Genomic DNA, 23,355 nt, shown 5'->3' with positions numbered 1-23,355 from the left:
GGTTGACAAATGGAATGCATTAGGAAGTAATGTGGTGGAGGCTGACTCCATACACAGTTTCAAGTGTAGATATGATAGAGCCCAATAGGCTCAGGAACCTGTACATTTGTTGATTGACGGTTGAGAGGCGGGACCAAAGAGCCAGAGCTCAACCCCCGCAAGCACAACTAGGTGAGTACAACTAGGTGAGTACACACACACACACACACACACACACACACACACACACACACACACACACACACACACACATACACACACACACACACACATACACACACATACACACACACACATACACACACACACACACACACACACACACACACACACACACACACACACACACACACACACACACACACACACACACACAATCACCAGCAGGGATGAGGAGGAGGACAGATTTATAGACAAATTAATAGGGAAATTTGTAGAGAGAAGGAGCGATTGGATGGAGGATCTAATCCAGGGGATTAAAAGTGAGTTATTTCAGCAAATACAGGATGCGGTAGAGAGGCAGAAACAAGAACTTATTCACTATATTCAGGAAGAAATTAGGAAGGGAAGAGAGGACTGGGAGATGGAATGTGTTCGTATCACAAACGAATTAGGAAGGATTAACAGCATGGCTAAGGACAGAGGATTAGTGGGGGATGGGTTAGTGACTGCGGTTGGGATGAAGAATCCCCAGATGACAGGCTACCAGCATGACAATGAATTACTGAGGAGACGGTCTATTATAATACATGGATTATTCGAATCTGGGGCACCAACAAGACAAGAGAGAATAGAAACGGAAAAATATGAATTGCATGAGATATTGAGAAGTATTGGAGCAGGAATGGCAGAACACGAGGAGGATATCAGCCGGCGGGTTGGACCTTACAATTGTACCAAGAATAGACCTGTTCTCGTGCAATTCTCCAATGAGGAGGCTGTGGAGTACATAATGAGGAACAAGCATTTACTCAGAGGAAGTGAAACCCATTACAATGTGTTTATAGAGAGGTTTATGACGAAAGATGAGCAAATAGCCCACAAGAATAGATGGCAACAACGACACCGAACTAGCCTCTCAGGTAGTCTCACCTCCCAGGTCACATCCCAGGTCACATCCCAGGTCACCTCCCAGGCCACCTCCCAGGTCACCTCCCAGGTCACCTCTCAGGCCACCTCCCAGGTCACCTCCCAGGTCGCATCCTCCCCAACTCAGCCCTCCTATACCTCCCCCCTGCCTCAGCCCCCCAAAACCCCCCTGTCCCTTCCACATTTGCACCTCCCCAACGATTCCCCTGCCCCTGCTACATCACACCTGTCAACGACCCCAGTGGGTCAAGCCATGCCCTCCCCAAACCTACCTTCCCATCCCCCCTCCCCAACTACCCCTTCCTACTCCCCTGCCCCTTCTACCCCATTGACTTCAATTCCATCTACTCCATCCCAGCTTCCACTGCACCCCTCTTCCACTCACCCCCAAACCCCACCCAACCCTCACCCCTCCTATGCACCTCCAGCCCACATTTAACCCCCTCACCTTGTGACCCCCTAACACCTTCCCCCATCTCCCTCTTCCCCTCTTCTACCCCAAAACCCCCACCTACCCCCGATTCCCCCCTAACTAATACACCCTCTCTTCCACTCCCAGCACCCATGCTCCATTCTCATCTCAGCCCTCTGCCCTCAGTATCCCTCTCCCCCCCAACCTCTCAACCTCTATCTGACTCTCAGTCTCACTCTATTTCTCAACCCCCCTATGCTATTCAGACCCCTAACTTTCAGACCCATTAGGCCCTTCCTACCCTCCTAGATGCCCAGGCCCCATTCGCCTACCAGGCACTCCCAGGCACCCCCCTAGCACCCCCCTAGCACCCCCCCATTCACCCCCACAGCCCCCACTCGCCCCCCAGACACCCCCCAGTTCCCCCCAGACCCCCGGTGAAAGGGGGAACTCTGACACCCGAGTTTCCAAGAAGAGTCTCAAGGTTTGGTACACCAATGCTGATGGGGTAGCCAATAAAGCAGAAGAGATAAAAGAAAGAGTTAGTGAGGCAGACCCAGACATAGTGGCAATAGTGGAAACTAAAATAAATGGCATGATCTCGGATGCAATCTTTCCAGAGGGGTACCAGGTGATAAGAAAAGAAAGGACACAGAGACAGGGAGGAGGAGTGGCACTACTAATAAAGCGGAAATGGAAGTTTGATGAGCTGGAAAATCCGGGTACCAATGAAAGCACGAGCTTCATACATGGAACTCTGACAGTGGATGGGAAGATGATTGTAATCTTGATACTCTACAATCCCCCACCAAACAGTAGAAGGCCCAGGCAGGAGTACGAGGACAGCAACAAGACATGTATAGATGAACTGCAGAGGGCAGCAACTATAGCGCATAGAATGAGAGCGAAGCTGCTGGTCATGAGGGACCTAAATCACGGAGAGATAGATTGGGAAACGAGGAATCCCCATGGCGGGGAGGAGACCTGGGGAGCGAAGCTGGTAGACGTTATTGACAGGAATTTCCTAACACAGCATGTGAAAGAAGATACTAGGGAAAGAGGAGGGGATACGCCCAGCCTATTAGATCTCATTTTCACCCAGAATGTAGAACACATCGAGCAGTTGGAACATGAAATACCACTAGGAGCTAGTGACCATTGTGTCCTAGTCTTTGACTACATGATGGAGCTTAAAATTGTGACCAAAGGACAAGAAGTCCGGGAAAGGAGACTTGATTACAGAAAAGGGAGCTACAGAAGGATAAGGGACTACCTAAGAGAAGTGCAGTGGGAGGAAGAACTTAGAGGAAAAACAGTGCAAGGTATGATGAACCAAGTCATATTGAAATGCAAGGAGGCCGAAGAGAGATTTATTCCAACAATAAAGGAAAAAAGTAGGAGGGAATATAATAACCCATGGTTTAATAGACAGTGTCAGGAAGCAAAGGTGAGAAGCAGGAGGGAGTGGAGGAAGTACAGAAGACAAATAACAGAGGACAACAGGATTAGATGTAACAGAGCTAGGAATGATTACATTAACATAAGACGAGTGTCGGAAAGAAATTATGAGAATGATATTGCAGTCAAAGCGAAAAAGCAACATAAATTACTACATAGCCATATAAGAAGGAAGATGTCGGTAAATGACCAAGTGACAAGACTGAGGAAAACAGAAGAGGCATATACAGAAAGCGACAAGGAAATCTGCGAGGTACTGAATGCAAAATTCCATGGAGTGTTCACAACCGAGCCTGAGCAGCTCCCATTGTTAGAAGAGATTACCCAAGATGAAAGACTATCAGATATAGAGGTGACAGCAGAGGATGTAATGAAACAGTTGACAACACTGGATGCAAATAAAGCTGTTGGACCAGACAAAGTATCACCGTGGATACATAAAGAGGCAGTGCAGGCTCTCAGCGTGCCTCTGGCAATGATCTTTAATGAGTCACTTATGTCGGGAGAATTGCCCAGTTGCTGGAAGGAGGCAAATGTCGTACCGATTTTCAAAAAAGGTGATAGGGAGGAGGCACTTAACTACAGACCCGTATCACTGACAAGCATCCCCTGCAAAATACTTGAAAGAATAATTAGGCTAAGACTTGTTGAGCACCTGGAGAGCATTAGGTTTGTAAACAAGCACCAACATGGGTTCTGGACAGGGAAATCATGCCTAACAAACCTTTTAGAATTCTATAATAAAGTAACAAGGATAAGGCAGGACAGTGAAGGCTGGGCAGACTGCATATTTCTTGACTGCCAAAAGGCCTTTGATACAGTACCGCACATGAGACTGCTATACAAACTTGAGAGGCAGGCAGGAGTAAGCGGAAAGGCCCTAGTATGGGTGAAGAACTACCTAACAGGAAGAAGCCAGAGGGTAATGGTAAGGGGCGAGAAGTCGGACTGGCGAACAGTAACAAGTGGAGTACCTCAAGGATCGGTGCTGGGACCAATCCTCTTTCTAATTTACGTAAATGATATGTTTACAGGAGTGGAATCATACATGTCAATGTTTGCGGATGACGCAAAATAATGAGAAGAGTTGTGACAGACGAGGATTGTAGGATCCTCCAAGAGGATTTAAACAGGTTGCAGAGATGGTCAGGGAAATGGCTACTGGAGTTTACCACCAGTAAATGTAAAGTTATGGAAAAGGGATCAGGTGACAGGAGACCAAAGGGACAGTACACAATGAAGGGGAACAGCCTACCTGTAACGATTCGAGAAAGAGACCTGGGAGTGGATGTGACACCTAATTTAACTCCTGAGGCACATATAAGTAGGATAACGACAGCAGCGTACTCTACACTGGCGAAAATTAGAACTTCATTCAGAAACCTAAATGAGGAGGCTTTTAGGGCGCTTTACGCTGCCTACATGAGGCCCGTCTTAGAGTATGCCGCACCATCATGGAGCCCCCACCCGAAGTAACACAAAGAAACTGGAGAAGGTTCAGAGGTTTGCGACGAGGCTTGTCCCAGAGTTACGAGGGATGGGATATGAAGAGCGTCTGAAGGAACTGAACCTTACGACACTAGAGAAAAGAAGGGAGAGAGGAGATATAATAGGGGCATATAAAATACTCAGGGGAATTGACAAAGTGGAAATAGATGAAATGTTCACACGTAATAATAACAGAACGAGGGGACATGGGTGGTAACTGGAAACTCAGATGAGTCACAGAGATGTTAGGAAGTTTTCTTTTAGCGTGAGAATAGTGGAAAAATGGAATGCACTTGGGGAACAGGTTGTGGAAGCAAATACTATTCATACTTTTAAAACTAGGTATGATAGAAAAATGGGACAGGAGTCATTGCTGTAAACAACCGATAGCTGGAAAGGCGGGATCCAAGAGTCAATGCTCGATCCTGCAAGCACAAATAGGTGACTACCTAAGAGAGGTGGAGAGGGTGGAGGGTAGGGGAGGGGAGGTTGGGAAGGTAGAGGAGGGGAGGTGGGGAGGGTAGAGGAGGGAAGGTGGGGAGGGTGGAGGGTAGGGGAGAGTAGAGGAGGGATTGTGGGGAGGGTGGAGGGTAGGGTAGGGGAGGTGGGGAGGGTGGAGGGTAGGGGAGGGAGGAGTCAGTGGGGGGCATCATACCATCACTGGGTAATGTTGTCGACGTGGGGCTCATTAGAGTTATTATCGTAAATATTCAATGAAATATTCGACTTGTTCTCCATTTTACTTTTTATATTATCATTATTACTTTTATTATTAATCATACTTTTATTATTATTATTACATTTATCATAATTATTATTTTTATTATCTCTCTTCGTATTTTCTCACACTTCACCCTCTTCACATCCCCCACCTCACCCCTCTTCACATCCCCCACCTCACCCCTCTTCACATCCCCCCCACCTCACCCCTCTTCACATCCCCCCCCACCTCACCCCTCTTCACATCCCCCCCACCTCACCCCTCTTCACATCCCCCCACCTCACCCCTCTTCACATCCCCCCCACCTCACCCCTCTTCACATCCCCCCCACCTCACCCCTCTTCACATCCCCCCCACCTCACCCCTCTTCACAGCCCCCCCACCTCACCCCTCTTCACAGCCCCCACCTCACCCCTCTTCACAGCCCACCACCTCACCCCTCTTCACAGCCCACCACCTCACCCCTCTTCACAGCCCACCACCTCACCCCTCTTCACAGCCCACCACCTCACCCCTCTTCACAGCCCACCACCTCACCCCTCTTCACAGCCCACCACCTCACCCCTCTTCACAGCCCACCACCTCACCCCTCTTCACAGCCCACCACCTCACCCCTCTTCACAGCCCACCACCTCACCCCTCTTCACAGCCCACCACCTCACCCCTCTTCACATCCCCCACCTCACCTCTCTTCACAGCCCACCACCTCACCCCTCTAAACAGCCCACCACCTCACCCCTCTTCACATCCCCCCACCTCACCCCTCTTCACAGCCCACCACCTCACCCCTCTTCACATCCCCCCACCTCACCCCTCTTCACATCCCCCCACCTCACGCCTCTTCACATTCCCCACCTCACCTCTCTTCACAGCCCACCACCTCACCCCTCTTCACAGCCCACCACCTCACCCCTCTTCACAGCCCACCACCTCACCCCTCAATTCACATCCCCCACCTCACCTCTCTTCACAGCCCACCATCTCACCCCTCTTCACAGCCCACCACCTCACCCCTTTTCACATCCCCCCACCTCACCCCTCTTCACAGCCCACCACCTCACCCCTCTTCACATCCCCCCCACCTCACCCCTCTTCACATCCCCCCAGCTCACCCCTCTTCACATCCCCCACCTCACCCCTCTTCACAACCCACCACCTCACCCCTCTTCACATCCCCCACCTCACCCCTCTTCACAACCCACCACCTCTCCCCTCTTCACATCCCCCACCTCATCCCTCTTCACATCCCCCACCTCACCCCTCTTCACACCCCCCCACCTCACCCCTCTTCACACCCCCCACCTCACCCCTCTTTACACCCGCCCCCCCCCACCTCACCCCTCTTCACACCCCCCCCACCACACCTTTGATGTCCTCTCGAGCGAGAAAACAAAAGTTTGTCGGGTTGGTCCTGTGGCCGAGATTATTGTCCTCCTCCCGCAGGTCCACAGGACCAGACCGTCGCCACCAGCGACTGACAAATGTAATTTGATTAGAAAAAACAATCAGATTTGGACCCGGGAACACCTGGTCTGCGTCCTGGGCCCAGGTGACGTCTGTGTAGGACCCGGGACCACCTGGTCTGCGTCCTGGGGCCAGGTGACGTCTGTGTAGGACCCGGGAACACCTGGTCTGCGTCCTGGGCCCAGGTGACGTCTGTGTAGGACCCGGGAACACCTGGTCTGCGTCCTGGGCCCAGGTGACGTCTGTGTAGGAGCCGGGAACACCTGGTCTGCGTCCTGGGCCCAGGTGACGTCTGTGTAGGACCCGGGAACACCTGGTCTGCGTCCTGGGCCCAGGTGACGTCTGTGTAGGACCCGGGAACACCTGGTCTGCGTCCTGGGCCCAGGTGACGTCTGTGTAGGACCCGGGAACACCTGGTCTGCGTCCTGGGCCCAGGTGACGTCTGTGTAGGACCCGGGAACACCTGGTCTGCGTCCTGGGCCCAGGTGACATCTGTGTAGGGGGTTATGTGAAAAGGTGAGGTGATTATCAAGGGAAAGCGTCAAACCATTACGACTATATAGTACTTGGAAGGGGTCAGGATAAGGATTTGGGATGGGACGGAGGGGGTAAGAATGGTGCCCAAGCACTTTGACGGTTAGGGATTGAACGCGGAACTGCGTGAAGTGAGACCGTCGCTTACCGACCAGTCCAAATAGTAGCGGCCCACGTTTTCTATGTATAGACTAGTTAGGCTAGGTGGTGGTGTGGGGCCGGGCGTCATAGTGGCTGGTACTCGTCCATGGGGGCCGGACGGTAACGTAACGCACACATATGAGTCAAGGTATTTCGTAGGCCCTCTGTCTGTCTGTCTGTCTGTCTGTCTGTCTGTCTGTCTGTCTGTCTCCCAAAGTTCACCCCGAGACAACCAACTAACCCCGGACTGGTTTTCTCTCCGGCAGTGACCAAGTTGGTGGGGAGCGACCCGGTGGAGTTCCAGCGTCCAGAGTATTTCGCTGAAGTACCAGAGAACACCACCCGCGACCTTCTGCTGCGACTCTCTGCCAGAGTCCAGAGTCCAGGTGAGTCCTCCTCCTCCTTCTCCAGGCATTGGTATTGGTCCAGAGTCCAGGCGAGTCCTCCTCCAGGCACTAGTACTAGTCCAGTGTCCAGGCGAGTCTTCCTCCAAGCCCTGGTACTGGTCCAGTGTCTAGGTGAGTCCTCCTCCAGGCACTAGTACTAGTCCAGTGTCCAGGCGAGTCCTCCTCCAAGCCCTGGTACTGGTCCAGTGTCCAGGTGAGTCCTCCTCCTCCAGGCACTGGACCTAGTCCAGTATCCTGGTGAGTCCTCATCCAGGCACTGGACCTGGTCCAGTATCCTGGTGAGTCCTCCTCCAGGCACTGGTACTGGTCCAGTGTCTTGGTGAGTCCCCCTCCAGGCGCTGGTACTGGTCTAGTGTCCAGGTGAGTCCTCCTCCAGGCACTGGTACTGGTCCAGTGTCCAGGTGAGTCCTCCTCCAGGCACTGGTACTGGTCCAGTGTCTAGGTGAGTCCTCCTCCAGGCACTGGTACTGGTCCAGTGTCCAGGTGAGTTCTCCTCCAGGCACTGGTACTGGTCCAGTGTCCAGGTGAGTCCTCCTCCAGACACTGGTACTGGTCCAGTGTCCAGGTGAGTCCTCCTCCAGGCACTGGTACTGGTCCAGTGTCCAGGTGAGTCCTCCTCCAGGCACTGGTACTGGTCCAGTGTCCAGGTGAGTCCTCCTCCAGGCACTGGTACTGGTCCAGTGTCCAGGCGAGTCCTCCTCCAGGCGAATTCTCATTCGGTCTAAAGTTTATGCGAGTCTCTCCATGCACAGTTGCAATTCCAGCCAAAAACGTGATTTCTACTTCCAGCAACAACACGGCCTCCATATAGACAGTTCGTCATAATACTAAATAGACATAGTACATTAATGAACCGAACCGTTAGTATATTAATACATTAGTTACCGCACTTACATTTCCCTTCCAAAATAATTTTCCTCTACATTTTCCTCCCCCAGGCCTAAAAATTTGCAATTACAAAACAGGACACCACGAATGTCAGACCCTATATATTATGCAGCTATAGCACAGAGCAGCTCCCACCTCCTCCCTCTCCCACCCCATAAAAGCAGGCTGGTACGAGTGTTTTAGGGAGTAACATGCAAGGGAAGACTAATGAAACTGAAGTTTACATCACAGAAGTAAAGCAACACCTAGAGTGACATGATCACATCTTAAAAAATCGACAAGGACAAGGCAAAATAAAAGTGGACTTGATCTTCCCAGGACCTTGTAAAAAGGGGGGCCAAGGCGGTCCCAGAGCCGGACAAAGGGGGGCCCTAGGTGCATCTAAGACCAGTAAAAGGGGGGGCCTTGGAGCCCCTAGGACCAGTAAAAGGGGGGCCTCGGTGCCCCCAGGACCAGTAAAAGGGGGGCATCGGTGCCCCCAGGGCCAGTAAAAGGGGGGCCTCGGTGCCCCCAGTATCAGTAAAGGGGGGGCCCTCGGTGCCCCCAGTATCAGTAAAAGGGGGGGCCTCGGTGCCCCCAGGACCAGTAAAAGGGGGGCCTCGGTGCCCCCAGGACCAGTAAAAGGGGGGCATCGGTGCCCCCAGGGCCAGTAAAAGGGGGGCCTCGGTGCCCCCAGGACCAGTAAAAGGGGGGCCTCGGTGCCCCCAGGACCAGTAAAAGGGGGGCCTCGGTGCCCCCAGGACCAGTAAAAGGGGGGCATCGGTGCCCCCAGGGCCAATAAAAGGGGGGCCTCGGTGCCCCCAGGACCAGTAAAAGGAGGGAATCGGTGCCCCCAGGGCCAGTAAAGGGGGGACATCGGTGCCCCCAGGACTAGTAAAAGGGGGCCATCGGTGCCCCCAGGACCAGTAAAAGGGGGAGGTTCCTCGGTGTCCCCAGGTCCAGTAAAAGGGGGGGGCATCGGTGCATCAATGACCAGTAAAAGGGGGCCCTCGGTGCCCCCAGTATCAATAAAAGGGGGGCCCTCGGTTCCCCCAGTATCAGTAAAGGGGGGGCCCTCGGTGCCCGCAGTATCAGTAAAAGGGGGGGCCTCGGTGCCCCCAGGACCAGTAAAAAGGGGGGGGGGGCCACGGTGCCTCCAGTACCAGTAAAAAGGGGGGCCTCGGTGCCCCCCAGGACCAGTAAAAGAGGGGGGCCTCGGTGCCCCCAGGACCAGTAAAAAGGGGGGGGGGGCCACGGTGCTTCCAGTACCAGTAAAAAGGGGGGGCCTCGGTGCCCCCCAGGACCAGTAAAAGAGGGGGGCCTCGGTGCCCCCAGTACCAGTAAAAGGGGGGGCCCTCGGTGCCCCCAGTATCAGTAAAAGGGGGGGGCCTCGGTGCCCCCAGGACCAGTAAAAGGGGAGGGGGCCTCGGTGCCCCCAGGACCAGTAAAAGGGGGGGGGATGGGTTTCGGTGCCCCTAGAATCAGTAGGTGGGGGGGCCTCTGTGCCCTCAGTACCAGTTAATGGGGGGCCGCTCGGTGCTCCCAGTATCAGTAAAGGGGAGCCCTCGATCCCTCCAGGACCAGTAAAGGGGGGGGGCCTCGGTACCCCGAGGACCAGTAAAAGGGGGGGGCCTCGGTACCCCGAGGACCAGTAAAAGGGGGGGCCTCGGTACCCCGAGGACCAGTAAAAGGGGGGGCCTCGGTGCCCCCAGTACCAGTAAAAGGGGGGGGAACCTCGGTGCCCCCAGTATCAGTAAAAGGGGGGGGGACCTCGGTGCCCCCAGGACCAGTAAAAGGGGGGCATCGGTGCCCCCAGGGCCAGTAAAAGGGGGGCCTCGGTGCCCCCAGGACCAGTAAAAGGGGGGCCTCGGTGCCCCCAGGACCAGTAAAAGGGGGGCATCGGTGCCCCCAGGGCCAGTAAAAGGGGGGCCTCGGTGCCCCCAGGACCAGTAAAAGGAGGGAATCGGTGCCCCCAGGGCCAGTAAAGGGGGGACATCGGTGCCCCCAGGACTAGTAAAAGGGGGGCATCGGTGCCCCCAGGACCAGTAAAAGGGGGAGGTTCCTCGGTGTCCCCAGGTCCAGTAAAAGGGGGGGGGCATCGGTGCATCAATGACCAGTAAAAGGGGGCCCTCGGTGCCCCCAGTATCAATAAAAGGGGGGCCCTCGGTTCCCCCAGTATCAGTAAAGGGGGGGCCCTCGGTGCCCCCAGTATCAGTAAAAGGGGGGGCCTCGGTGCCCCCAGGACCAGTAAAAGGGGGGCCTCGGTGCCCCCAGGACCAGTAAAAGGGGGGCATCGGTGCCCCCAGGGCCAGTAAAAGGGGGGCCTCGGTGCCCCCAGGACCAGTAAAAGGGGGGCCTCGGTGCCCCCAGGACCAGTAAAAGGGGGGCATCGGTGCCCCCAGGGCCAATAAAAGGGGGGCCTCGGTGCCCCCAGGACCAGTAAAAGGAGGGAATCGGTGCCCCCAGGGCCAGTAAAGGGGGGACATCGGTGCCCCCAGGACTAGTAAAAGGGGGGCATCGGTGCCCCCAGGACTAGTAAAAGGGGGGCATCGGTGCCCCCAGGACCAGTAAAAGGGGGAGGTTCCTCGGTGTCCCCAGGTCCAGTAAAAGGGGGGGGCATAGGTGCATCAATGACCAGTAAAAGGGGGCCCTCGGTGCCCCCAGTATCAATAAAAGGGGGGCCCTCGGTTCCCCCAGTATCAGTAAAGGGGGGGCCCTCGGTGCCCCCAGTATCAGTAAAAGGGGGGGCCTCGGTGCCCCCAGGACCAGTAAAAAGGGGGGGGGGGCCACGGTGCCTCCAGTACCAGTAAAAAGGGGGGGCCTCGGTGCCCCCCAGGACCAGTAAAAGAGGGGGGCCTCGGTGCCCCCAGGACCAGTAAAAAGGGGGGGGGGCCACGGTGCCTCCAGTACCAGTAAAAAGTGGGGGCCTCGGTGCCCCCCAGGACCAGTAAAAGAGGGGGGCCTCGGTGCCCCCAGTACCAGTAAAAGGGGGGGCCCTCGGTGCCCCCAGTATCAGTAAAAGGGGGGGGCCTCGGTGCCCCCAGGACCAGTAAAAGGGGGGGGGGCCTCGGTGCCCCCAGGACCAGTAAAAGGGGGGGGGGATGGGTTTCGGTGCCCCTAGAATCAGTAGGTGGGGGGGGCCTCTGTGCCCTCAGTACCAGTTAATGGGGGGCCGCTCGGTGCTCCCAGTATCAGTAAAGGGGAGCCCTCGATCCCTCCAGGACCAGTAAAGGGGGGGGGCCTCGGTACCCCGAGGACCAGTAAAAGGGGGGGGCCTCGGTACCCCGAGGACCAGTAAAAGGGGGGGCCTCGGTACCCCGAGGACCAGTAAAAGGGGGGGCCTCGGTGCCCCCAGTACCAGTAAAAGGGGGGGGAACCTCGGTGCCCCCAGTATCAGTAAAAGGGGGGGGGGGACCTCGGTGCCCCCAGGACCAGTAAAAGGGGGGCATCGGTGCCCCCAGGGCCAGTAAAAGGGGGGCCTCGGTGCCCCCAGGACCAGTAAAAGGGGGGCCTCGGTGCCCCCAGGACCAGTAAAAGGGGGGCATCGGTGCCCCCAGGGCCAGGAAAAGGGGGGCCTCGGTGCCCCCAGGACCAGTATAAGGAGGGAATCGGTGCCCCTAGGGCCAGTAAAGGGGGGACATCGGTGCCCCCAGGACTAGTAAAAGGGGGGCATCGGTGCCCCCAGGACCAGTAAAAGGGGGAGGTTCCTCGGTGTCCCCAGGTCCAGTAAAAGGGGGGGGGGGCATCGGTGCATCAATGACCAGTAAAAGGGGGCCCTCGGTGCCCCCAGTATCAATAAAAGGGGGGCCCTCGGTTCCCCCAGTATCAGTAAAGGGGGGGCCCTCGGTGCCCCCAGTATCAGTAAAAGGGGGGGCCTCGGTGCCCCCAGGACCAGTAAAAGGGGGGCCTCGGTGCCCCCAGGACCAGTAAAAGGGGGGCATCGGTGCCCCCAGGGCCAGTAAAAGGGGGGCCTCGGTGCCCCCAGGACCAGTAAAAGGGGGGCCTCGGTGCCCCCAGGACCAGTAAAAGGGGGGCATCGGTGCCCCCAGGGCCAATAAAAGGGGGGCCTCGGTGCCCCCAGGACCAGTAAAAGGAGGGAATCGGTGCCCCCAGGGCCAGTAAAGGGGGGACATCGGTGCCCCCAGGACTAGTAAAAGGGGGGCATCGGTGCCCCCAGGACCAGTAAAAGGGGGAGGTTCCTCGGTGTCCCCAGGTCCAGTAAAAGGGGGGGGCATCGGTGCATCAATGACCAGTAAAAGGGGGCCCTCGGTGCCCCCAGTATCAATAAAAGGGGGGCCCTCGGTTCCCCCAGTATCAGTAAAGGGGGGGCCCTCGGTGCCCCCAGTATCAGTAAAAGGGGGGGCCTCGGTGCCCCCAGGACCAGTAAAAAGGGGGGGGGGGCCACGGTGCCTCCAGTACCAGTAAAAAGGGGGGGCCTCGGTGCCCCCCAGGACCAGTAAAAGAGGGGGGCCTCGGTGCCCCCAGGACCAGTAAAAAGGGGGGGGGGGCCACGGTGCCTCCAGTACCAGTAAAAAGGGGGGGCCTCGGTGCCCCCCAGGACCAGTAAAAGAGGGGGGCCTCGGTGCCCCCAGTACCAGTAAAAGGGGGGGCCCTCGGTGCCCCCAGTATCAGTAAAAGGGGGGGGCCTCGGTGCCCCCAGGACCAGTAAAAGGGGGGGGGGCCTCGGTGCCCCCAGGACCAGTAAAAGGGGGGGGGGGATGGGTTTCGGTGCCCCTAGAATCAGTAGGTGGGGGGGCCTCTGTGCCCTCAGTACCAGTTAATGGGGGGCCGCTCGGTGCTCCCAGTATCAGTAAAGGGGAGCCCTCGATCCCTCCAGGACCAGTAAAGGGGGGGGCCTCGGTACCCCGAGGACCAGTAAAAGGGGGGGGCCTCGGTACCCCGAGGACCAGTAAAAGGGGGGGCCTCGGTACCCCGAGGACCAGTAAAAGGGGGGGCCTCGGTGCCCCCAGTACCAGTAAAAGGGGGGGGAACCTCGGTGCCCCCAGTATCAGTAAAAGGGGGGGGGGACCTCGGTGCCCCCAGTATCAGTAAAAGGTGGGGCCTTGGTGCCCCCAGTATCTGTAAAAGGGGGGGGGGGCCTTAGTGCCCCCAGTATCAGTAAAAGGGGGGGGACCCTCGGTGGTGCCCCCAGGATCAGTAAAAGGGGGGGGGTCTCGGGGCCCCCAGGACCAGTAAAAGTGGGGGGGGGGTCTCGGGGCTCCCAGGAGCTGTAAAAGGGGGGCGTCTTTGGTGCCTCCAGGATCAGTAAAAGGGGGGGGGGGCCTCCTTGCCACCATGACCAGTAAAAGGGGGGTAGCCTCGGTGCCCCCACGACCATTAAAAGGGGACCTTCGGTACCACCCAGGACCAGTAAAAGGGGGGGAGCCTCGGTGCCCCCAGGACCAATGACAGTGATTTGATAATATGGTAACTATTATGGTAACTGCTTGTTATGCAATATTTTGTTGAAACAAAAAAATCCATCGGAAACAAAAAGAAACAGGACCGTACCTTATGGTGGTGGAGTTGTGTCCCGCGATGAGCTAAAAAAGCCTTACCTGTAATGACAGAAAAATTCATTATTAATGTGCCTATGGAAACAATATAATCATATACCACATATATAACATATGAATTGTCACATCCACCTCCATGTTGGCATGCAAGAGGCGAAGAGATTTAGAGTCACACTTGAGACTCGAGGTGATGCTTACCTTCTCCAGAGGAGGGTTGTGCTGTGACCCCTTGTCGTTGTGGGGTCAGACAAGGGGGTCAGCGTCAACACTACTCAACACGTGCTCACTAAGGCAAACAAAAGCGGTGTTGCCAACATTCACGAATCACTCACAATGAACTAACTATCCAGTACGAGACGAGAAACACTGCAAGAACTGAACTACCCATCAAGTTCGTAATTTTGCCACAGCAATAAAAGACAATTTTCACCTTTTATTTCCAGTAACTCACTAAACTTTCTCGGAGTTAACATTTAGCAGCGGCGTGTCCTGCCCTGGTGTCTTGCGCATTCTTCACACTACACTTTCAGGATTTTCCTAGACACGAAACAACTAATAATAAAAATACTCGCACCAGCAAACCGCAACGCTGTAGTTTGCTAGTCCACACACCAGTGCTAACTAGCACCCAGTTTGTTAAATACCACAAGATGCAGTCTTCATAACTGGGTGTGACGGAACACTTGGGAAGATGTTCACAGACACTTTAGATGTCACCACAACACAGCCAACACCCGCCACCATTACCGTCATACTGGCCTCACTCCCCAGACTACACGGCTCCACACGGCATTCCCAGTTTCCAATGACTCGGAATAATAACATGCTAATAAACCCATGTTAAGCCAGGTGGTGTTTCATCTCAGCCCAGCATCAAAACATTCACCAAGTGCTTATCCTACTTCATGTGTTCGAATCACACGGCAGTAGGTATTTTGTCCTTTAAATTTGAATGCGAATAAATCAGCCGGTCCTTGTAAACAGTGACTGGGCTCTCGTTGACCAGCCGCCGGCCCGCAGATGTTGGGGTGCGAGAATGTATATTGCGATGCTTATCCGTTCTAATAGGGATGGGTAAGAAGCACTCTGTACTTTGGTACAGAGTGCCTGGTACCAAGTCTTGTACAGTGTTGGTACCAAAACTGTACAATATGAAGATACTATATTATAAGGCACAGTTTAAACAATCTTGTACATCAACACGTAAGGATGTCAGACCGCGAATTTCTCGAAGTTGACATTTTAGTCTTTATACCATAAGGACATAAGACTTAGTATTGTAATTTTGCTAACAAACTATATCTTTCCACCGTTCACAATAGGACGCTTGTACGGTCTTTGGGACTTGTCTTCACCGAGTGTACGAGTCAAAACATTACCTTATCGAAATGGATGATTACAAATATGCTTCGTTTAACGAGATCAGTGGAGGTAATAGGCGTAGATTATAATCAGGTTTTTCCTTCCATTTCTCGAAGTCGTGTGACAAGATGGGAAGAAGAACCTTCTTGTAATTCAAGATGGGAAGTTCCTCGGTGGTCACATTGACAATAAACTAAATTGACATTGCCACATACACAATGGTACTAAAAAGGTTTCTAAAACAGTAGACATTCTCTGCAAAGTCAGATACCATGCTCCTCGCCCTGCCCTAGTTACTCTTGGGTTACTCACTCATTTATCCATATGTCACCTATGGTATCTGAGCCTGGAGATCCAACACCTTTAATTACCTCCGACACTTAATTATTAAAAAAATCATTAATTAAAACTATCACAAATTTCAGTCCGAGACACCACTCTGCTTCCCTACTTGTATCAGGGACAGGGGAGAACGGAGAGAGAGAGAGAGAGAGAGAGAGAGAGAGAGAGAGAGAGAGAGAGAGAGAGAGAGAGAGAGAGAGAGAGAGAGAGAGAGAGAGAGAGAGAGAGAGAGAGAGACAGAGAGAGAGAGAGAGAGAGAGAGAGAGAGAGAGAGAGAGACAGAGAGACAGACAGACAGACAGACAGACAGACAGACAGACAGACAGACAGACAGACAGACAGACAGACAGACAGACAGACAGACAGACAGACAGACACAGACAGACAGACAGACAGACAGACAGACAGACAGACAGACAGACAGACAGACAGACAGACAGACAGACAGACAGACAGACAGACCCAGACAGTCACTGTGTAGTCATCCAGAACCATTACATATTATGATGGTGTCAATAACAACTTTACACAACCGACAGATCAGCTGTGTCCGGATACTATTCATTGTCTTGGCTGACAATGTGGCATATTATTACTCTCTTACAAAAGTGTTGCGTTTGCCACACGTGCTCTGCTACACCTGCTCTGCCACACCTGATCTGCCACATCTGCTCTGCCACACCTGCTCTGCTACACCATTCATTCTGGTAACCGTGAAACAGAACCCATCAAAAAAATGTGTTAAACAATGGCTATAATCACCTTCTCTTTACCTTCCCTATCCTTCCACACTTTCTCTATCCTTCACCACCTTCCCTACCCTTCACCACCTTCCCTACCCTTCACCACCTTCCCTACCCTTCACCACCGCCCCTACCCTTTATCACCTTCCCTACCTTTCACCACCTTCCCTTCCCTTCACCACCTTCCCTACCCTCCACCATCTTGTGGTGTGGGTGTGGAAGAGAAACTCACAATATAAGGTACGAAAAAAAGGTGAAAGGCGAGAGTAAATAGGTATATAGAAAACCTCAGAATGCCTATTGTTGAAGATAAAGTGAAATAATGACAAACGAGATAGCAACATAAGAGCAAGAACGAGAGCCTATGGGATCTAAAGCTAAGACAGATCACGGTTGTCAAAGGGTTGGAACATCTAAGTATGTACTGGGAAATACAAGACTCACCATCAACAAAGCCAGGTGTTAGGTCCATGTTGGACATGTTGTGCATGAGAGCAGATACAACTAGACGGCGTCTGTGAAGAGTAGAGGCAGCAAACATTATTTTATAGAAAGACTAATCCATAGGATGATTTAAAGTCCCTAACATGATAGAAGAGTGCATTGTTTGTGTCTGCAGACTCAACACTTCTTTTGTGTTGCTTTAGTCTGTCATTAAGAGTGCGGCCAGAATCACCAAGTTCCGCGAGAGGAAAAGATGAACAGGATATATACTGCTGCAAATAACACCAGTATTGGAAACAGAAGGAACAATGCGAACGAGAAAACTAAGAAGTGTATTAATTTGTCTTTAGGTGAGTTATATATTAACATGACGCAAGGCATTATAGTGAGGTTCTTAAGTTCAGATACGTGGCTCTACTGTACTTATAGTTGTAATATAAACAAGCCAGTGAATGAAGAACACAACGGCACACTAGTGCAAGAAGCTAACACGAAACTGTTCCAAAAACACAGCAGCGAACGAAAGGAGCATCACGACCTGTCTGCTAGCGAGACAGCTCATTAAATCTCGACGAATCAATTATCACTAATGAAGAAAAATAAATCCTGAGGCTTAATGATTTGTTATGATATTCTGAGCAGGTTCCGTGGGGAGGCTTCCCTCATTGGTGTGTGTTTGTGTGGGTGCTCGCCTAGTTGTCTCGCCTAGTTGTGCTTGCGGGGGTTGAGCTCTGGCTCTTTCGTCCCGCCTCGCATCTGCCAATTAACAGGCGTACAGATTATTTAGCTTATTGGACTCTCTCAAATTTTTATTTCAAACTGTGTATGGAGTCAGCCTCCATCACATCAATGCCAAATAAAATCAGTTTGTTAACTACTCTGACACTGAACAATAATTCTAATGTCTCTGTGGCTCATTTGGGAACTGTGTTTATACCTGTGGCCCTTTGTTCATGATCCACCCGTGCTAAATAGTTTGTCTTTGCCCACCCTGTCAATTCCCATGCGAACTTCTAGGTGGTTATAATGTCTCCCCTTACTCTTCTGTCTTCCAGGAACGTGAGGCTTAGCTCCAGTAGCTTTCCTTGTAGCTCATACATTTCAGTTCTGGGACTAGTCTGCTGGCATATCTTCAGAAAATTCTTGTGTGTGAATGTGTGTGTGTGTGTGTGTGTGTGTGTGTGTGTGTGTGTGTGTGTGTGTGTGTGTGTGTGTGTGTGTGTGTGTGTGTGTGTACTCACCTAGTTGTGCTTGCAGGGGTTGAGCTCTGGATCTTTGGTCCCGCCTCAGTGTGTGTACTCACCTAGTTTTACTTACCTATTTGTGCTTACGGGGGTGGAACTTTGGCTCTTTGGTCCCCCCTGTCAAATGTCAATCAACTGTGTTACAGATTCCTGAGCCTACTGGGCTCTATCATATCTACATTTGAAATTGTGTATGGAGTCAGCCTCCACCCGCATCACTTCCTAGTGCATTCCATTTGTAAACTACTCTGACGCTGAAAAAATATTTCTAATGTCTCTGTGGCTCATTTGGGTACTAGGTTTCCACCAGTATTACATTGTTCGTGTTCAACACGTGCTAAAGAGTTTGTCTTTGTCCACCCTGTCAATTCCCCTGAGAATTCTGAAGGGGGTTATCATGTCTCCTCTTACTCGTCTGTCTTCCAGGGACGTGAGTTTTAGCTCCTAATGCCTTTCCTCGTAGCCCATACCTCTCAGTTCCGGGATGAGTCTGTTGGCATACCGCTGAATCTTCTCTAACTTTGTCTTGTGTTTAACTAGTTATGGACTCCAAGCTGGAGCTGCGTATTCCAGGATTGGTCTGACATAAGTGGTATACAGGGTCCTGAACGATTCCTTACAGAAATTTCTAAAAACAGTTCTTATGTTGGCCAGTCTAGCATATTGCCGCTGATAATATCCTTTAGATGTGAGCCTCTGGGAACAGGTTTGATATGATATCAACCCTCAGATCTTTCTCTCTATTTGATTCTTGCAGGATCTCACCTCCCAGATGGTACCTTGTGTTAAGCCTTCTGCTCCTTTCGCCCAATTTCATTACTTTGCACTTTCCTGAGTTGAACTTTTGTAGCCATTTTCTAGACCATTCCTCCAACTTGTCCAGGTCGTCCTGTAGTCTCTGTCTATCATTATCTATCTTAATTGTTCTCAAAACTATTGCATCATCAGCAAACATTGAGAAGAATGAGTGTATACCCTCCGGAAGATCGTTTACATATATTAGAAACAGGATGGGTCGAAGTACAGAGCCCTGTGGGACTCCGCTGGTGACCTCTCGCCACTCTGATGTCTCCCTCCTCACAGTTACTCGCTGCTTCCTGCTGCTTAAGTATTCCCTTATCCACTGGAGCACCTTCCCTTTTACTCCTGCCTGTTTCTCCAACTTTCGTAACACCTTTTTATGGGGTACTGTGTCAAAAGCTTTCTGACAGTCCAAGAAAATACAGTCTGCCCATCCTTCTCTTTCTTGCACAGTTTTTGTTGCTTGGTCATAGAATTATATTAAACGTGTGAGGCACGATTTACCATATCTGATCCCATGCTGGTGGTGTGTTACGAAGCTGTTTCCCTGCAGATGCTCTACGAGCCTTTTCCTCACGATCTTCTCCATCACCTTGCATGGTATACAAGTTAGGAAAACATGCCTGTAATTCAGTTCCTCTTGCCTGTCACCCTTTTCCTGTATTGGGACTACACTGACAGTCTTCCAGCTTTCCGGTAGGTCTCCTGTTTCCAGTGACCTCTTATACACGATAGAGAGTGGCACACTTAGTGCTTCTGCACCTTCTTTTCGTATCCCCGGTGAGATTCTGTCAGGCCCAACAACCTTTGTCACATTCAGCTCCAACAGATTCCTTTTGACCTCATCACTTAAGAGGTGAAATTCCTCCAAGGTTGCTTGGCTTACCTCCTACTCATTTAGTGCAGGGGCTTCTTCTTGTTCTTTACTGAACGCTGCTGTCGTTATCCTATTTATATGTGCCTCAGGAGATAGATTAGGTGTTACGTCCACCCCCAAGTCTCTTTCGCACGTCGTCACAGGTAGGCTGTTCCCCTTCAATGTGTACTGTCTCTTTGGTCTCCTATCTCCTAGTCCCATTTCCATAACTTTACATTTGCTCGTGTTGAATTCCAGTAGCCATTTCTCTGACCATCTCTGCAACCTGTCCAGGTCCTCTTGGAGGATCCTGCAATCCTCATCAGTCACAATTCTTCTCATCAACTTTGCGTCATCCGCAAACATCGACATGTAGGACTCAACTCCTGTAAACATGTCGTTAACATATACAAGAAATAGAATTGATCCCAGCACCGATCCTTGTGGTACTCCACTTGTTACTGTTCGCCAGTCCGACTTCTCGCCCCTTACCGTAACTCTTTGGCTCCTTCCTGTTAGGTAGTTCCTTATCCATGCTAGGACCTTTCCCCCCACCCCCGCCTGCCTCTCGAGCTTGAACAGCAGTCTCATGTGCGGTACTGTATCAAAGGCTTTTTGGCAGTCCAGAAATATGCAGTCTGCCCAACCATCTCTGTCCTGTCTTATCCTCGTTATTTTATCATAGAATTCCAGAAGGTTTGTTAGGCACGATTTCCCTGTCCAGAACCCATGTTGATGTTTGTTCACAAACCTAATGTTCTCCAGGTGTGCAACCAGTCGTAGCCTAATTATTCTTTCCAGTATTTTACAGGGGATGCTTGTCAGTGATACAGGTCTATGATTAAGTGCCTCCTCCCTATCGCCTTTCTTGAAGATCGGCACGACATTTGCCTTCTTCCAGCAACTGGGCAATTCTCCTGACATAAGTGACTCATTAAAGATCATTGCCAGAGGTACGCTGAGGGCCTGTGCTGCTTCTTTTAGTATCCACGGTGATACTTTGTCTGGTCCAACTGCTTTAGTTGCATCCAGTGTTGTCAACTGTTTCATTACCTCCCCTGCTGTCACCTCTATATCTGATAGTCTTTCATCTAGGATAACCCCTTCCAACAATGGGAGCTGCTCAGCTGTGTGTGCTGTGTGTGTGTGTGTGTGTGTGTGTGTGTGTGTGTGTGTGTGTGTGTGTGTGTGTGTGTGTGTGTGTGTGTGTGTGTGTGTGTGTGTGTGTGTGTGTGTGTGTGTGTGTGTGTGTGTGTGTGTGTGTGTGTGTGTGTGTGTGTTTGATACCCAAACCACACATCAGAAAAAGACGTTCAGATCTGTCGACACAAGTCGACATTATCAAGTCACGTAATGGAAGGAGAGTGGAAGATGTATACAATATCAGGGAAGAGAGTGAGATGAATTGTGGGAAGAATGAATATGAGAGATGAAGTTAAGTATGAAATGAATGAAGAAATAAGATGAAAGATACGAATAAGGTAAAAGGAAAGAATAAGAGAAAGTTGTGACAGAACGTGGTAGGTGTTTTGATTGATATTTTGGTGTAAAGAGAGCACCTGTTGGTTGACTTTTGCACCAAGATCGTCAAGTGGCTTTTTCGTGTCCCTCTCTGTTGTTGTGTGCTGGCGCCGTGGGCGTGTGCGCACCCTCACGGCGCAGCCAAGGGGTTGCCAGCTGGGTTAATATAAACTGTTTATTCATTACTTTCCATATTTTAACCAAAGTTTTCATGCAATATAAATGGGTTAAATTTAATTTAACGGCGCATCAGATTTTTAAAAACTCGTAATTTTGAATTGACTACAAAATTATTCCAAGCATGGTTTCATGGATACGATACCAACATCAAATCATATATCAGACGTCACCCTATCCCCACTGGATTTTGAAGAAGCCATAAACAGTATGCCTATGCACTCTGCACCAGGCCCGGATTCTTGGAACTCCATATTCATAAAGAACTGTAAAACCCACTATCGCAGGCCCTCCACATTCTGTGGAGACAAAGCCTAGATACTGGCGTTATTCCTGATATACTAAAAACAGCAGAGATAGCACCACTATATAAGGGAGGAAATAAGGCAGAGGCAAAAAATTACAGACCGATAGCGCTAACATCGCACATCATAAAAATTTTTGAGAGAGTGCTAAGAAGTAAAATCACAAAATACATGGAATCACAGCAACTCCATAACCCCGGACAACATGGTTTCAGAACAGGGCGCTCTTGCCTGTCGCAGTTGCTGGACCACTATGATATGGCATTAGATGCTATGGAAGACAAACATAACGCGGATGTAATTTACACAGATTTCGCAAAAGCTTTTGATAAATGTGACCATGGTGTTATTGCACATAAAATGCGTTCAAAAGGAATTACCGGAAAAATAGGCAGATGGATCTACAATTTCCTGACCAACAGAACCCAATGTGTAATAGTCAACAAAATAAAATCCAGCCCATCAACCGTGAAGAGCTCAGTCCCCCAGGGTACTGTGCTTGCTCCAGTACTTTTTCTCATCCTCATTTCGGACATAGACAAGAACACAACCTATAGCACTGTATCATCCTTTGCAGATGACACTAGGATCTTCATGAGAGTAGGCAACATAGAGGACACGGCGAACCTCCAGTCAGATGTAGATCAGGTCTTTCTATGGGCTACAGAAAATAATATGGTGTTTAACGAAGATTAATTCCAGCTCATGCGCTATGGAAAAAATGAAAATATAAAAACGGAAACCATAGTACAAAACTCAGGCAAATCATAACATAGAACGAAAAGGCAATGTAAAGGATCTGGGTGTACTCATGTCGGAAGACCTTACCTTTAAAGAACACAATAAAGTAGCCGTCACAACTGCAAGAAAAATGACAGGTTGGATAACAAGAACTTTTCACACTAGAGATGCTATACCGATGATGATACTTTTCAAAACGCTTGTGCTCTCTAGAATGGAGTACTGCTGCACAATGACAGCACCTTTCAAAGCTGGAGAAATTACTGAACTGGAGAGCGTGCAGAGATCCTTTACTGCTAGAATCCACTCAGTAAAACATCTAAACTATTGGGACCGACTAAAGAGCCTAAAACTGTACTCCCTTGAGCGCAGGCGGGAGAGGTACATAATAATTTACACGTGGAAAATATTAGAGGGGCTGGTCCCAAACCTGCACACAGAAATAACATCACATGAGACCAGAAGACATGGCAGGATGTGCAGAATACCCCCGTTGAAAAACAGAGGTGCAACTAGTACTCTGAGAGAGAACTCTATCAACATCAGAGGTCCGAGACTGTTCAACACGCTTCCACTACACATAAGGGGCATAACTGGCCGACCCCTCACAGTGTTCAAGAGAGAACTGGATAAACACCTCCAAAGGATACCTGATCAACCAGGCTGTGACTCGTACGTCAGGCTGCGAGCAGCCGCGTCCAACAGCCTGGTTGATCAGTCCG

At 51.3% G+C, this 23,355-nt stretch overlaps 1 protein-coding gene across 1 annotated transcript in view; it reads left to right on the top strand.

The window, feature by feature from the left end:
• LOC138373532 (putative neural-cadherin 2) overlaps nucleotides 1–23,355 on the top strand; it is a 172,221-nt gene that overhangs the window by 51,501 nt on the left and 97,365 nt on the right. Inside the window, exon 2 of the mRNA XM_069339750.1 lies at nucleotides 7,574–7,693. Within this exon, the coding sequence (XP_069195851.1) occupies nucleotides 7,574–7,693 (120 nt within the window). The remainder of the gene's footprint in view (nucleotides 1–7,573; nucleotides 7,694–23,355) is intronic.

Source organism: Procambarus clarkii, chromosome 42, assembly GCF_040958095.1.
Source record: "Procambarus clarkii isolate CNS0578487 chromosome 42, FALCON_Pclarkii_2.0, whole genome shotgun sequence".
Classification (NCBI taxonomy): Eukaryota; Metazoa; Arthropoda; class Malacostraca; order Decapoda; family Cambaridae; genus Procambarus; species Procambarus clarkii.
The sequence above is the reverse complement of the archived record's forward strand: the minus strand, read 5'-3'. Positions and strand labels throughout refer to the sequence as shown.